The sequence below is a fragment of the Staurois parvus genome, unplaced genomic scaffold (assembly GCF_062004578.1).
Source record: "Staurois parvus isolate SC_StPar_1 unplaced genomic scaffold, SC_StPar_1.0 ptg001616l, whole genome shotgun sequence".
NCBI classification, from domain to species: Eukaryota; Metazoa; Chordata; class Amphibia; order Anura; family Ranidae; genus Staurois; species Staurois parvus.
Window position 1 is genome coordinate 363,037 of NW_028319412.1, and position 17,069 is coordinate 380,105.

Below are 17,069 nucleotides of genomic sequence, written 5' to 3' on the forward strand. Positions count from 1 at the left end.
CTCTCTCTCTCTCTGATCTCTCTCTCTCTCTGATCTCTCTCTATCTCTGATCTATCTCTCTGATCTCTCTCTCTTTATCTCTCCCTCTCTCTCGTTCTCTCTCTGTCACTGCTTCTCTTAACCCACAAATGGGAAAAGGTGATGACAAAGAAAACTAGCTGCAAAATGCACAGCAATATAACGCATGTAGACAAGTGCATTCTGCTTTCTCCACAGTAGGTGGCGCTCGACCTGCATGGTACATCCTGGAGAGGAAGTCAGGTGAAAGTTAGTTGCTCTATGGTTTGCTCTGTCTTCTGGAGCAGCATTTTGGTTGGCTACTCTGCATCCAGGTGACCCTGACAGCCATCTTGGGTCAAGCAGAGCCTTTTTAAGTCCCTGGCCCCGGGTTTTGGCGCACTTTTGTGAAGTGGCTAGGGTAGGGAGAGGTACTCCATCTGTCAGGGACAGCACTAGCAGTAGGGACAGCTTCCAAAGGAGTAAGGAAAGCTGTAGGGCCTACGTCTATACTTCCACATGCTCCCTCTTGGGTTAGACCAGTCACACCACATTCCACCTCGGGCCTACTATTGCTGACTTTCTGCTACATTAATTGTGAGTTTCCAGACGGGTTTTCTCCCTGCTTGGTTGCTGTGACTGTTCTGCAAGTTCTACAATAGAATATTTTCTGGATTTTGAGTCTCAGCGTCGTTACTGCCGCTGCACCACACTGTACCGAGCCCATATGCACATAAAAATACGTGCCAATGCACATCAATGGAAGGCAATCAACATCCATTTTTTTCAAGTATTGTTATGCATTTTAATGCACATTTATGTGTGAACATGCACTAAAGATCATGCATTAGAAATTTTCCAGCATGCTGGGTATTTTTAGTACAGCTCTTTTGCCTGAACGTTTTCTTTCCACCTTCCTTTTCATTCTTTTACAAAGGTTGACTGTTATCTGGAGAATACAAGGCACCAACATGTTTTATTACTTACGTATCAAACACAAAGTCCATGTACTGTATGTGCTTTTTATTGGTGCAGAAGGAGCAAAAAAAGAAAACATCTTGTAAGATTGGTGGCCTAGCTAGGTTACACAAAAACAAGGACACTTACTTTCAGTTAAATCTTAGTTTTATTGCCACTCTGGTAATAAATGATTTTTAGTGCCGTAAACGTCTGGATACTGCACCTAGAAAGGTCAGTGGGAGTTTGTTTGAAAACGTATTTACTGCTTGCAAGAAATACTTTAAGCCCGGGTTCACACTGATGCGGAATTTGCAGCGTTTTCTGTGCGAAGTCCACACCGCATCAGAATCGCACCCCGTTCATGCGAACCGCTGTGGGTGTGTATGTTACGCTAACAACACCCCAGAATTGTAATAACATAATGTATGTCTAAAATCGCACCGCACACAATTCACATCTGATTTGCACCTGAATGCGGTGCGGTTCCTGTGTGAATCACATGTGACATGCCGCACCACATATGTGTGAACCCAGCCTGAGGGATAAGTTCACGTTTTAACAAAAAACATTACGGACATTAAGGATTAGGACAATTAGAGAGGGTGAATGTCCGCAATGGGGAAACAGACAGCAATAAAAACCTGACAGGTGCTCTAACCCCTAAATCTAAATTCTAAACACAAATAATAGTTTTTCTTTCGGTTATATTATCAGTAGAGATGAGCGAATTATTCAAAAATTCGGTTCGGCTGATTCGCCGAATTTGCCGAATAAATTTGCTTCGAGCCGAATATATTCGCTGCGAATTTAACTTATAAAAAGGGTGTTTCTAGGCTTCAGAGAGCCTTTATATTAGTGCAGAACACTGTACCTTTAATTTAAATGCCCTTGGAGTCTGCTGGGGAAGAGAAATAATACTGTCAGTCAGTATGACATGCAGATGAGTGCCGTCGATCTTAGAATCACCGCACACTTCACTCATTTGGCCAGTCACGGGGCCAAAACCAGAGTGTGGAGCCACAGTGTGGCGGTGGAGGCAGCAGCAATGGGAGGCCATACAGCACCCTATGACAAAATGGAACCCACCAGCAGTGTGAGGAGACCTGAAAGTGGCACATGGCAGAGTGTGGCAATGGAGACAGCAGCAATGGGAGGCCGTACAGGGACCCATGACACACTCTGGACCAGGCAGCAGCATGAGGAGGCGGTACAGGGGCCCATGACAGATTACGGGCCTGGCAGCAGCATGAGGAGTCGGTACAGGGGCCCATGGCAGAGTGGCGAAGCGTAAGCAGCTTAAATTGAAGGCCATACAGAGGCCTATGTTAAAAAGTCCCCCCAGCAGCAGTGTGGGGAGAAGACTATCAAGAGTCCAATGGCAGACTGGCGGAGCAGAAGCAGCTTCAATTGAAGGCCATACACAGGCCTAGGTTTAAAAGTCCCTCGCAGTTAATTCCAATAACGAACTCTACTCCTCCGTGCAATCTACTTAAGAGACCCTGGGCAGGTCTGGGTCCAATTTGTGGTAGAGACTGGTTTTGTTCAGCCATGCTTGAGCGAGTAATAACAGGTCTGTGCTGCCCTTTGGTGTCTGGCTTAATGCGCACAACACTGAACGTCCCAGCGTTTGTCAACGATTTGCCGTTAAGTGATGCAAACCCGCTGAACCACGTTCATGAGGAGCCGGTACAGGGGGCCATGAATCAGTATGGACCTGGCAGCAGCGTGAGCAGACGACAGAGGCACATGGCGCAGGGTGGCGGTGTAGGCAGCATTATTCTGAAGCCATACACAGGCCTAGGTTAAAAAGCGGAAGCCGTCAGCAGCGTGAGCAGACGACAGAGACACATGGCGCAGGGTGGCGGTGGATGCAGCAGTATTCGGAAGCCAAACACAGGCCTCGGTTAAAAAGCGGAAGCCGTCAGCAGCGTGAGCAGACGACAGAGGGACATGGCGCAGGGTGGCGGTGGAGGCAGCAGCAATGGAAGGCCATACAGCACCCTATCACAAAATGGAACCCACCAAAAGTGTAAGGAGACCTGAAATTGGCACATGGCAGAGTCTGGCGATGAAGTCAGCAGCAATGGGAGGCCGTAAAGGGACCCATGACACACTCTGGACCTGGCAGCAGCAAGAGGAGGCGGTACAGGGGCCCATGGCAGAGTGGCGAAGCGTAAGCAGCTTAAATTGAAGGCCATACAGAGGCCTATGTTAAAAAGTCCCCCCAGCAGCAGTGTGGGGAGACGACTATCAAGAGTCCAATGGCTGAGTGGCGATCCGGGAAGTAAGCGTTGTGATTGCAGATGCAATGCAGAGATTCTATGAGGTGATGCCGTGGGTGCGAAGAAGATCATATACCTTTATATGTATATATATATTTATATATACTTTCTGGCCACATAGTCGACATACGGCTACGTTTACTTCCTCGGGCGGCTTGACGAAAAATTGCCACACCGCCGAGTAGGAAACTTTGCCCCCGCTACTCCTCACTGGCTGACTGCTACTTCCTCCGTGCACACCGGCACCACTACTGGCCGTGGTGGTAGGCTGCAGTGGAGCTGGTGCTCTACTCCGTGGCCGTTTGGCTCCACTGACACTGCTGCGACCCTGCTGCCTCCTGGGCAACCCACCGACTGTTTTGCTCGCTGGCAAGCTGGCACCCTCTTCTCCTGATGATGCGGAAGCAATAGCCTGATGACGACGAGGCTGCCAAGTGCGATCAGCCTCATCATCATCAATTAGGGTCTCCGCGTCACTACTAGCCCCCTCGGCTGCGTGTGGGTCAGGAGACAGACCTGTCTCTAGACCGGCTACCGAGCCACTCTCCTCGCCAGTACTTCTTCGCCTGGCTGCTGAAGAGGCGGATGTCTCCCCCCGTTCCTGACCGCCCTCTGTTAGCTCTTCCTCACTGTACAGTGGGGCTGAGCCCACAGCATGCGATACTTCGCTTGGTGAGGGAACACCAAAGGACAGGGGCAGGTCGAGGACACGTGATTTCAGTGGGCTTGCTCCCGGGCCATGCCAACTAACGGTTGTGTCTGACGTACCCACCGACCGTTGGCTGTAGGTGTCAGAGGTGACCTGGGAAGAGGAAGACGACCGAGTCAACCAATCGATGACGGCAGGGTTGTTGGTGGAGACACGACCGCTGGATGACACCGGGAGCACTGGCCTCTGGCTGCGACTAGTGCTGCCTCGACCCCTTCCTCTGCTGCCACATCTGCTCGCTCCTGAAACATTGCCTCCTCTGCCACTCCTCTGCGTGTTGTCTGACATACTCTTTAATTCAATAAGCACCCCAAAAATAAAACCGGATTTAACTCTTTGAACGTACAATAGCGGTTGTGAAGCAGAAAGTCAGTTTATTTAGCACAATCGGTCAATTGCAGCTTGCCGTTGGCTGGAAACTGTACGTTTATGTCACTGGAATGCACTAATCACCCAAAAAATATTACCGCCACCCGGCGTGTATATGGATTTAACTCTTTGAACGTACAATAGTGGTTGTGAAGCAGAAAGTCAGTTTATTGTACACAATCGGTCAATTGCAGCTTGCCGTTGGCTGGAAACTGTACGTTTAGGTCACTGGAATGCACTAATCACCCAAAAAATATTACCGCCAGCCGGCGTGTAAATGGATTTAACTCTTTGAACGTACAATAGTGGTTGTGAAGCAGAAAGTCAGTTTATTGTACACAATCGGTCAATTGCAGCTTGCCGTTGGCTGTAAACTGTACGTTTATTTCACTGGAATGCACTAATCACCCAAAAAATATTACCGCCACCCGGCGTGTATATGGATTTAACTCTTTGAACGTACAATAGTGGTTGTGAAGCAGAAAGTCAGTTTATTTAGCACAATCGGTCAATTGCAGCTTGCCGTTGGCTGGAAACTGTACGTTTAGGTCACTGGAATGCACTAATCACCCAAAAAATATTACCGCCACCCGGCGTGTAAATGGATTTAACTCTTTGAACGTACAATAGTGGTTGTGAAGCAGAAAGTCAGTTTATTGTACACAATCGGTCAATTGCAGCTTGCCGTTGGCTGTAAACTGTACGTTTATGTCACTGGAATGCACTAATCACCCAAAAAATATTACCGCCAGCCGGCGTGTAAATGGATTTAACTCTTTGAACGTACAATAGTGGTTGTGAAGCAGAAAGTCAGTTTATTGTACACAATCGGTCAATTGCAGCTTGCCGTTGGCTGGAAACTGTACGTTTCTGTCACTGGAATGCACTAATCACCCAAAAAATATTACCGCCAGCCGGCGTGTAAATGGATTTAACTCTTTGAACGTACAATAGTGGTTGTGAAGCAGAAAGTCAGTTTATTTAGCACAATCGGTCAATTGCAGCTTGCCGTTGGCTGGAAACTGTACGTTTATGTCACTGGAATGCACTAATCACCCAAAAAATATTACCGCCAGCCGGCGTGTAAATGGATTTAACTCTTTGAACGTACAATAGTGGTTGTGAAGCAGAAAGTCAGTTTATTTAGCACAATCGGTCAATTGCAGCTTGCCGTTGGCTGGAAACTGTACGTTTAGGTCACTGGAATGCACTAATCACCCAAAAAATATTACCGCCACCCGGCGTGTAAATGGATTTAACTCTTTGAACGTACAATAGTGGTTGTGAAGCAGAAAGTCAGTTTATTGTACACAATCGGTCAATTGCAGCTTGCCGTTGGCTGGAAACTGTACGTTTAGGTCACTGGAATGCACTAATCACCCAAAAAATATTACCGCCACCCGGCGTGTAAATGGATTTAACTCTTTGAACGTACAATAGTGGTTGTGAAGCAGAAAGTCAGTTTATTGTACACAATCGGTCAATTGCAGCTTGCCGTTGGCTGGAAACTGTACGTTTCTGTCACTGGAATGCACTAATCACCCAAAAAATATTACCGCCAGCCGGCGTGTAAATGGATTTAACTGTTTGAACGTACAATAGTGGTTGTGAAGCAGAAAGTCAGTTTATTTAGCACAATCGGTCAATTGCAGCTTGCCGTTGGCTGGAAACTGTACGTTTATGTCACTGGAATGCACTAATCACCCAAAAAATATTACCGCCACCCGGCGTGTAAATGGATCTAACTCTTTGAACGTACAATAGTGGTTGTGAAGCAGAAAGTCAGTTTATTGTACACAATCGGTCAATTGCAGCTTGCCGTTGGCTGGAAACTGTACGTTTCTGTCACTGGAATGCACTAATCACCCAAAAAATATTACCGCCAGCCAGCGTGTAAATGGATTTAACTCTTTGAACGTACAATAGCGGTTGTGAAGCAGAAAGTCAGTTTATTTAGCACAATCGGTCAATTGCAGCTTGCCGTTGGCTGGAAACTGTACGTTTCTGTCACTGGAATGCACTAATCACCCAAAAAATATTACCGCCACCCGGCGTGTAAATGGATTTAACTCTTTGAACGTACAATAGTGGTTGTGAAGCAGAAAGTCAGTTTATTTAGCACAATCGGTCAATTGCAGCTTGCCGTTGGCTGGAAACTGTACGTTTATGTCACTGCAATGCACTAATCACCCAAAAAATATTACCGCCACCCGGCGTGTATATGGATTTAACTCTTTGAACGTACAATAGTGGTTGTGAAGCAGAAAGTCAGTTTATTTAGCACAATCGGTCAATTGCAGCTTGCCGTTGGCTGGAAACTGTACGTTTAGGTCACTGGAATGCACTAATCACCCAAAAAATATTACCGCCACCCGGCGTGTAAATGGATTTAACTCTTTGAACGTACAATAGTGGTTGTGAAGCAGAAAGTCAGTTTATTGTACACAATCGGTCAATTGCAGCTTGCCGTTGGCTGGAAACTGTACGTTTAGGTCACTGGAATGCACTAATCACCCAAAAAATATTACCGCCACCCGGCGTGTAAATGGATTTAACTCTTTGAACGTACAATAGTGGTTGTGAAGCAGAAAGTCAGTTTATTTAGCACAATCGGTCAATTGCAGCTTGCCGTTGGCTGGAAACTGTACGTTTATGTCACTGCAATGCACTAATCACCCAAAAAATATTACCGCCACCCGGCGTGTATATGGATTTAACTCTTTGAACGTACAATAGTGGTTGTGAAGCAGAAAGTCAGTTTATTTAGCACAATCGGTCAATTGCAGCTTGCCGTTGGCTGGAAACTGTACGTTTAGGTCACTGGAATGCACTAATCACCCAAAAAATATTACCGCCACCCGGCGTGTAAATGGATCTAACTCTTTGAACGTACAATAGTGGTTGTGAAGCAGAAAGTCAGTTTATTGTACACAATCGGTCAATTGCAGCTTGCCGTTGGCTGGAAACTGTACGTTTATGTCACTGGAATGCACTAATCACCCAAAAAATATTACCGCCATCCGGCGTGTAAATGGATTTAACTCTTTGAACGTACAATAGTGGTTGTGAAGCAGAAAGTCAGTTTATTTAGCACAATCGGTCAATTGCAGCTTGCCGTTGGCTGGAAACTGTACGTTTATGTCACTGGAATGCACTAATCACCCAAAAAATATTACCGCCACCCGGCGTGTAAATGGATTTAACTCTTTGAACGTACAATAGTGGTTGTGAAGCAGAAAGTCAGTTTATTTTGCACAATCGGCAAACTGCAGCACCAACTGTGCATGACAGCCACCAAAAAAAAAAGGGTGTATGTCACTTTAAATTTTCGATTCTTTGATAGCTGTGGCCCTAAGTAACGATTCTGTGTCCCTGAGTAACGATTCTGTGTCCCTGAGTAACGATTCTGTGTCCCTGAGTAACGATTCTGTGTCCCTGAGTAACGATTCTGTGGCCCTAAAGTCTCTGTGGCCCTAACTCTGTCCCTTAATACACACATGTCTGTCTCTCTTGAATGACCGGAGTCTAATGGAGAATTCTAAGATGGCTGCGATTTATAGCTCCACCATTACACAGTGCTGGCTGGCTGCTGATTGGCTAATGCGATCACATGTCATGAATGCATTATGGGTCAGCGCGCCTTGTCTGCGCGCCTTCCCAGAGATCCCCACCCCATCTTCTCTGTCCATTTTCTCCATCGCCACACATGTCGCCGCCATTTTTGGGAAAATTTGATTCGTGCATCCGAAGTTTGCTAATCTTCGGATTCGTCGCGAATAGAATTTTTCCAAATCTTCGGAACGAATTCCACTTCGTCATGTTCGATTCGCTCATCTCTAATTATCAGTTCTAAGTTGTCGATTTTATACCATCTTACAAATTGGTTCATCCACACCCCTCAACAATTCCACTCCCAGGGACGGTCAGACCATGGCATCCCGAAACCCTGCATAAAACAAAAACAGAAGAACCAGAAAAGAAAAGAAAACAAGGAAAGAAAAGAAGACGAAGACACAAGGAGTATGTACAATAGCACAGTGGTATCACACCAATGGTGAAGTGCATCCTACACTTGAAGGATACCAGTCGGGGGTGGCTCTATCACCGGACACATGGCTGCAAATCAATACATCAAAAGCATAAACCCCCAGGGGGCAAAAAGGGAATAAACACAACATAATGGGGTCCCAGAGTAATAGAGGTATGAGTCCCCAGAAGCGGGTACATCTCTGGAACCCTCCCCACTGGAAACCCAACTTAGCTGGGGGGCCCAACCCCCACCAGGTGGACAACTACAGGCCGCCGTGGTACCCAAACAACGCAGTCCAGGTAGTCCCCAACCCAACTTCCCAGCAGGACCGACAGCTTGGCACCCAACTAGGGCCTACCTGAGAAAACCTCCCTCCCTGGAGCCTGTTTACACAGCCATTCTCAACCAAAGTTCTGTGGGATCATAGGGTACCTCCAGAGTTTGTTAGGGGTTCCTTGAGCTGTGGCTGATTTACCTGCCATTTGATGGTAACAGCATAGTTCCAGGACTAACACCACTTCATAAAGCCAGAAGCATGACACCAATTATCTTCTGTCTGTAGGGTGACATTCTGAGCACCACTGCAAGGGTTGTATTCTTCCTACTGAAAACCAATATAAAAGGCAGCTTTACCATTGAACTTTGATGAATTGGTTTTAGTAAGGGTTTTCTGAGAACTAAAATATATTTTATGGGTTCCTCTGGGGCAAAACGGTTGGAAAAAGCTGTCCTAGAGAGTGCATCATCATTCAGGGGCTCCTTCATCAGGGAAAGTCATTTATTGCAGAAGATTGAGGTGTTCTATAGGAATCTAGAGAAAGGTAGGGACATTTTCTTATTCATACATGCAGTGCAGTAATGCAGGCCATACATGGGTCGAATCCCAAAAGATTTTTCATCCGAAAATCAAAAACGTTGTTCATTGGATAATCCAATGGTGTCATCCATGATTTCGAAAATTGGCTGACCAAGTCATAAAGTTCATCCCATATAACAGGCGAAACTTCTGTTCCTTGCAGGTCACGGCTCATGCGCATATTCTTTGCCGAAAAATGATCGTATGATTTGACCATCGTTGAGTCAAAAATCGGTTGTTTTTCATGAATTTTCCAACATGCCCGATCATCGAAAAAGAGGAGTAACCACGAAAATCGCCTGGTGCCATTGACCCACTAACAGAGCGAAAATCGGCCGATTATTCTTAGGTTTGATTTTCGGATTAAAAATCGGTTGAATTATGACCCATGTATGGCCGGCATAACAGAGGGATGATATAATGTAATAAAAGAACATGCCTGGAGAAATATTTGGTTTAAACTTACTTTATTTACTTAAATTTGTAAATATAAGTCATTTAAATGGCAAAATATTACATGGACGGAAACAGGTTACACAAACTGCGATGTATTCAGTTATGATTGCGTTGATCACATTTATTCTCAGAATGTTTCTTTCCTGGCCCCGGCACTAAGTATATATTCTGGAAGAACCAATTCAACAATCTTAATAATGTACAAATACTAGACAAAGATTTGGGTCATTACCTGGATTGTAATCGGTAAAATCTTTTTTTCCAGTGTTTCTATATTGATATGTATTGAATAAAGAAGAATTGTTTGTACTCCATTAAGATTGTTGAACAAATTCACTTATTGGCTCTTCCAGAATATATGTTTGGTGTCGGGACAAGGAAAGAAACATTGTGATATTGAATGTAGGATAGTCCGCCTTTAGTGGGCTCTGGGTGACACCCCGTGTTATATATGTACATACAAATGTTTGGAACCACCAAAGCCCTGAAAATCGATAGGTTATGGCCAAGTTTGTTTGCATGTAGTATGAATCATTTTATATTACTAGTGGAAAGCCTTGGTACATTTCTAACCAATAGGAAGGTTCAGGAGTTAGTATAGTTGGGAATAAGCTCAGGGTTTGCAGGAAAAAGTCAAATATCATTTATACCTAACATATATTTATGTATTTTTTTATAATTTTCTTGACTTGGCTTATCCACTCTTGTGAGGTTCACTTTAAGATTACTTGCTAATCCCTCCACTGGCCTCCATTCAGTGTCCTCCATCCCTCCACTGGCCTCCAATCAGTGTCCTTCATCCCTCTCTGCCAATCCCTCCACTGGCCTCCACTTAGTGTCCTCCATCCCTCTCTGCCAATCCCTCCACTGGCCTCCACTTAGTGTCCTCCATCCCTCTCTGCCAATCCCTCCACTGGCCTCCACTCAGCATCCTTCATCCCTCTCTGCCAATCCCTCCACTAGCCTCCACTCAGTGTCCTTCATCCCTCTCTGCCAATCCCTCCACTGGCCTCCACTCAGTGTCCTCCATTCCTCTCTGCCAATCCATCCACTAGCCTCCACTCAGCGTCCTTCATCCTTCTCTGCAATCCCTCCACTGGCATCCACTCAGTGTCCTTCAACCCTCACTGCCAATCCTTCCACTGGCCTCCACTCAGTGCCCTCCATCCCTCTCTGCCAATCCCTCCACTGGCCTCTACTCAGTGTCCTCCATCACTCTCTGCCAATCCTTCCACTGGCCTCTACTCAGTGTCCTTCATCCCTCTCTGCCAATCCCTCCACTGGCCTCCGCTCAGTGTCCTCCATCCCTCTCTGTCAATCCTTCCACTGGCCTCCACTCAGTGTCCTCCATCCCTCTCTGCCAATCCTTCCACTGGCCTCCACCCAGTGTCCTCCATCCCTCTTTGCCAATCCTTCCACTGGCCTCCACTCAGTGTTCTCCATCCCTCTCTGACAATCCCTCCACTGGTCTCCACTCAGTGTCCTCCATCCCTCCCTGCCAATCCCTCCACTGGCCTCCACTCAGTGTCCTCCATCCCTCTCTGCCAATCCTTCCACTGGCTTTCACTCAGTGCCCTCCACCCCTCTCTGTCAATCCTTCCACTGGCCTCCACTCAGTGTCCACCATCCCTCTCTGCCAATCCTTCCACTGGCCTCCACTCAGTGTCCTCCATCCCTATTTGCTAATCCCTCCACTCAGTGTCCTCCATCCCTATTTGCTAATCCCTCCACTCAGTGTCCTCCATCCCTCTCTGCCAATCCTTCCACTAGCCTCCAATCAGTGTGTCCTTCATCCCTCTCTGCCAATCCCTCCACTGACCTCCACTCAGTGTCCTCCACCCCTCTCTGCCAATCCCTCCACTGGCTTCCCATTGCCCAACGGATAAAATTCAAAACATTAACAATACCATATAAAGCCATTTATAACTCTTCCCCAAATTACATCACCAATCTTGTCTCCAAATATCACCCAAACTGTCCACTTTGCTCCTCCCACGACCTCCTGCTTGCTAGCTCTCTTGTCTCCTCCTCCCATGCTCGTCTCCAGGACTTCTCCAGAGCTTCCCCCATCCTCTGGAACTCTCTACCCCAATTTATCAGACTATCGCCTATTCTGCTCACTTTTAGGCGATCCCTGAAAACCTATCTCTTCAGGGAAGCCTATCCTGCCCTCAGCTAATAATAGAATCTTCTTTTCCTCCTACCAGTCCAACCCCCACAGTTATTACCTTTTGTACCACTAGCCCCTCCCTCTTAGATTGTAAGCTCCCAGGATCAGGGCCCTCCTAACCCTCTTGTATTGAACTGTATCATTCCTGTATTGTCTTCCTTTATATTGTAAAGTGCTGAGCAAACTGTTGGCGCCATATAAATCCTGTATAATAATAATAATAACTTGCAAAGATCATTATTTTTAACACTGATTAAACAATTCAGTTTTGGGTTAAAAGTAAACAACTAAAGTCATTTAGCAAGTTTAGCAGAAAATCTTACTATAATCTATGGCTAACAATGGCCCTAAAAGTTACGTTTACAAGATTATTTCACTAAGCAATAATAAAAAATATACTATATATATCTATTTTTTTGCTTGTTTTTTTTTTAGTTTTTTGTTATTATGTCTCTGCATGCATGTTTTTTTTCCCAGACATGCATCTAAATTGTATGTTGGGGCAACATAAAACAAATGCAGTACATCTCTGCAGTACATGCACATTTCCCCATGTTTTATCCCCTTAACCACTTCAATACTGGGCACTTTCACCCCCTTCCTGCCCAGGCCAATTTTCACATTTCAGCGCTGTCGCACTTTGAATGATAATTGTGCGATCATGCAACACTGTACCCATATGAAATTGTTATCACTTTTTCACACATGACCCTTTGTGGAAAGTAGACAGTCTGAGGTATTTAATAAGAGGCATGGCGAGTTTTTTGAAGTTGTAATTTTTTGTTATAATTTTAGGGAAAATGTGGAAGAAAGTAAAAAAAATGCACAATGCTGTCACAAATGCAGTACAGAATCATCATATAACTGGTGTGTCGGTGATCAGCGATACTTACAGGTGACAGTATTTAAAAAAAAAACAAAGAAAAAAATTTAACAATTTAAAAAAAATTGTATTACTTTTTTTAAATGATTTTTTTACTCCTGTGACCAGAGCAATATAATATTACCCTAGTAACATTGTACGACTCTGGGCAATGGATCAGGATTTTTCTTTTTTTACACATTATGATTGCTTATGCCAGTGAGTTTCCCTGGTATAAAAAACTATTGTTACCGAATGAAACTGATTCATTCAATAGTTATTGTGATTAGCTGTGACTGACCAATCACAGCTAGCAGCACAATGGTAAGCAATGATTGGCATGAAAGGAAGCCATTCATTATTTACAACTGTCATGTGATCTGCTGTGATTGGTCACAGCAATCACATGATTCCGGCAGCAGGCCAAGACAGTGATATGTCATTGGCAGTGTCCGGTGGATTCAGCAGGTGACAGATCACGCAGGAGCACAGCCCATGGGGTGCACAGTCCCTGTGGTGCAAGCGAAGTGTGATCCTGGGATGATGTCATATGACAATAGGCTGGGCGGGAAGGTGCTACAGTCCCTGCAAGTGGAGAAAAATACCTCTTGATCTGCCAGAAGTGCACTCAGCTCCTAAGTTTCTGTTTTGAGCTGACAACACGTGCCATTTATAGAGATCAGGTAGTGTCAGCCCTGCCAATTTGCTAAACCTCTCAATCGCTCCCACCTCTACAGCATAGACACTGATTACTCTGTAGTCTGAGCATAGAACTAGGAGGCAGGGGCGAACTGACCATTTGGAAACTCGGGTACTGCCCGAGGGCCCGGGGTCAGTAGGGGGCCCCATGAGATGTCCCTGGTACCTTTTCATAGGCTTTTCTGAGTTTGGCCAAGGACACAGGGGCCCCATGATCCCCTATTGCCTGGGGGCCCCATGAGTTGTCAGTCCGCCCCTGCTAGGAGGACTAATTAGACTCCCTGAAATGACACAAGGAACGTGCACAACTCTGAATTTCAATTATCAGCAACAGGTGTTTTTTGCAATTATCATACAAATATAACAAAATCTCCTAACAGTACATTTAACAGTCCCAAAGGTAGCAAGTAAGAGAAACGTATTGTTAGGTGTGACACCGACTTCAAAGAATCAAAAATATCAAATCAACTATTTAAAGCACTTTGCTAAATCTAATCACCAGAATATAGAAATTCCCAAAATCATTCATTTTATGGCCATTTTACAACAAATTCTCGTTTCTTGTGACACATGTTGGGGTTGTTTCATAAAACCCAACAAGGTGCAATTAGTGGCAAAGTGCAGCAACTGATAACAACCAGATAAGTGAGTTCTGATTGGCTCCTGTGATTTACTGCACCGTACACATCATCACTGCGGTCCGCACTATTAAATATGACGACAGGTGTTGGGCCAAACATTAAATCAGGTCATATTTTTAAGATCGTATATACAGGCGTACCTCGGTTTACCAATTTAATTCAATCTGCGGGACTTTTCGTATTGTGAAAAATTTGTAAACCGAAACATGTTTTCCCATAGGAATGCATTGAAAACCAATTAATCCGTTCTGGAGGAAAGAAAAAAGTAAAAAAAAGTCTATCTGTTCAAAACTCTTTATAAAGTGCACTTTAAAGGCATAAATACTGTACAGGGACATGATTAAAAACATTTCATAAATGCATTGAAAACCAATTAATCCATTTGTATTGTGAAAAAAAATTGTAAACCGAACCATTATTTTCAATGGATTTTCATTTGTAAACAGAAAATTACATTAACCGAGGTGTTCATAAACCGAAGTACGCCTGTAATTGAAACTGATCATTTTATCTCGTCAATACTTTAAAAATATAATCAAAATACATTTAGTTCCTGATACTGATATTTTGCATTTTGTGATCTAATTTTTCATGATTAAAGTGACATTTAAACGGTTTTAAAAAAATGATATTCCACCCAAGTATGTATTCCTAACTCATAACGTCCATTCTATTGCTTTCATCCTCCTCTAAATTCTTTTCTTTTTGCTGCTGTGATCCATCTTAATGTTAGAGCGTGGCTAGGGTCATTCTCCATAGTCCCTCTGTAATCAGTCACCCTCTCTTTGTCAGTCCTGAGGTGGACTGTGGACTATGAGATTTGTAGTGTCCATAGAGCTGTGTACAAGACTGCAACTAACATGCACTGCTTGTTCCACACAAGGAGGGAGAAGGAGAGGTTTGGGAGCTCACGCAGGATGTTACAAGGAAGCAGGAAAACACAGTAAGAAACAATTTCATGAAGAATGCTGCAGATTACGGGGCCTTTAAGGAGTGGATTTGTCTGGAATATTTTTTTTTTAATAAAGATATTGTTTAGTGTCACATTATGTACGTTCCTCCTGTGAATTGAACACGTGATCTGACGCTGGAGAGTCCAGCACAAAGGTGATGTAGTTTTACTATATTATTCTTATGGTGGAATCTGCGAACACAAAGAAAGCAGCATGGAGGGGTTCAGTGAAGGTGGCGGTGAAGGTGTGGAGATGTCTGATGGGGTCACTCAGCTGGTAGAAGGACAGACGTCCTGCATCATAATCCAGATAGATCCCAACTGTCTTTAGAGAAGATTTAGAGTCTATTGTTATACCTGAGTCGTTGTGCTTTGTAAAGAGAGATTTTCTTTGGGTCAGACCCCATGACTTGTCATTATAACCTATATAAGATTCCTTTCCTGCAATCTTCCTCTCTATGCTGTGACCGGCCACCCCGATCAGCCATTCCTTGGCTCCACTCACATCCACCTCCCAGTAATGTCTCCCGGATGAGAAGCTCTGTGTACTTAATACCTGTTTGGATTTAAATCTTTCTGGAACATCCAGTCTATTCTCTGGTTTACTGGTGTAAGTAGCTGATTTCAGATTCTGTGATATAATAATGTAATTGTTGGCTGTTTTTATATCCAATAAGATGCCTGATTTCTCCATCGCTGAGAATTTTCTCTTTGTCTTCAGATCTATCAGACTGTCTGTAAAGTGGAGAAGTCCTCTGTGAAGCATCTGTGAGATCATTCCTTCATCCAGACATTCAGCATCTCTTACATCATCACTCCTAGGGGTGATGTCATCACTGATCATTTCTTTCTTTAGCACAGTTAATGGATCTGTGATGGTACATATGGCCCCCATTTCATCAATCTTCTTGGACAGCTCATTCTTCTGTTTCTCCAGCTTCTGGATCACATCACTGACTGACTGGGAGATCTTCTTCTCTTGTCTGGAGACCTCAGTCAGGATTCTCTTCTCTACATCATCCAGATGTTTCCTGATGTCTCTAAACAGCTCAGTGACTCTCCCGGTGACATCGTCTACTTTTCCTTTCTCTCCTGTTCTATGATTTTCCAGATTCTGGATTCTCTTCTCAGTCTCTCGTCTGACATTGTTCAGTTTCTCAGATACATCTTTCAGTTTCTGTTTCTTCTTCTCAGAGGCCTCATTCAGAGGCTCCACCTGGTGTCCTTTGTGGTCTCCAGCCACCCAGCAGGTCATACAGATACAGGCACTGTCCTCCGTGCAGTAATATTTCAGGATCTCTTTGTGTGTGGAGCATTTTCTGTCTTCAAATGATGTGGTGGGATCAGTTAAAATGTGATCTGGTGACTTGCTGTGGCTTCTTAAGTGTTTTTCACATAATGAGGCCTCACAGTGCAGACACGTTTTAGAAGCTGGTGCAGGAGGATCGCAGTACGTACAGAAGACTTCTGTGTCCTCCGGGTGAGCAGATCTAAAATTATCCACAATGTTACACAGCTTCCTGTTCTTCTCCAGCGGAGGGCGCTCTGTATACTGCTCTCTGCACTCCGGACAGGAATAATTGGAAGACTTCTTCTTCTGTGTATCCAGAACAGTCACAATACAATCCCGGCAGAAGTTGTGGCCACATTTCAGTGATACGGGCTCCTTATAAAGGTTCAGGCAGATGGAGCAGCTCAGTTCCTCTCTCAGGTCAGAAGTCGCCATTCTGGGGATAAAAATGAACTTTTGCTACAACTCTGTAGAGAAGCTGGGAGCGGCTGATCTGTCCCGTACACCGAGGTGAATGTGAAAGTATTTCTGGGAATGCTTGTCATAAGTTCAGTGGAGTCATATAAAATGAGATCCTCCCTGTTCACTTAACCCATTATTTGCTGTAGTTTGATACAACAATTCTAGGAAGTTTCCTATACTAAAGGATAAGTTCACTTTTTCGGACAGAATTTCACTTTTCATGACAAATAGAAGCATTTTCCAATGCCATTTCCGGCCAGCCATCCCGATGTGCCTTTCTCTCACTTGCCTTATTTACAAGACATTTAAAGTGGTTGTAAAGGCTGAAGGTAT

At 44.5% G+C, this 17,069-nt stretch overlaps 1 protein-coding gene across 1 annotated transcript; it reads right to left on the minus strand.

Moving 5' to 3' along the window:
- Positions 1-15,152: 15,152 nt before the first annotated feature.
- LOC149435078 (E3 ubiquitin/ISG15 ligase TRIM25-like) lies at positions 15,153-16,709 on the minus strand. Its single transcript, XM_089663041.1, has one exon. It carries the CDS (start codon positions 16,707-16,709, stop codon positions 15,153-15,155), a length of 1,557 nt encoding a protein of 518 aa, XP_089519167.1.
- Positions 16,710-17,069: the final 360 nt, after the last annotated feature.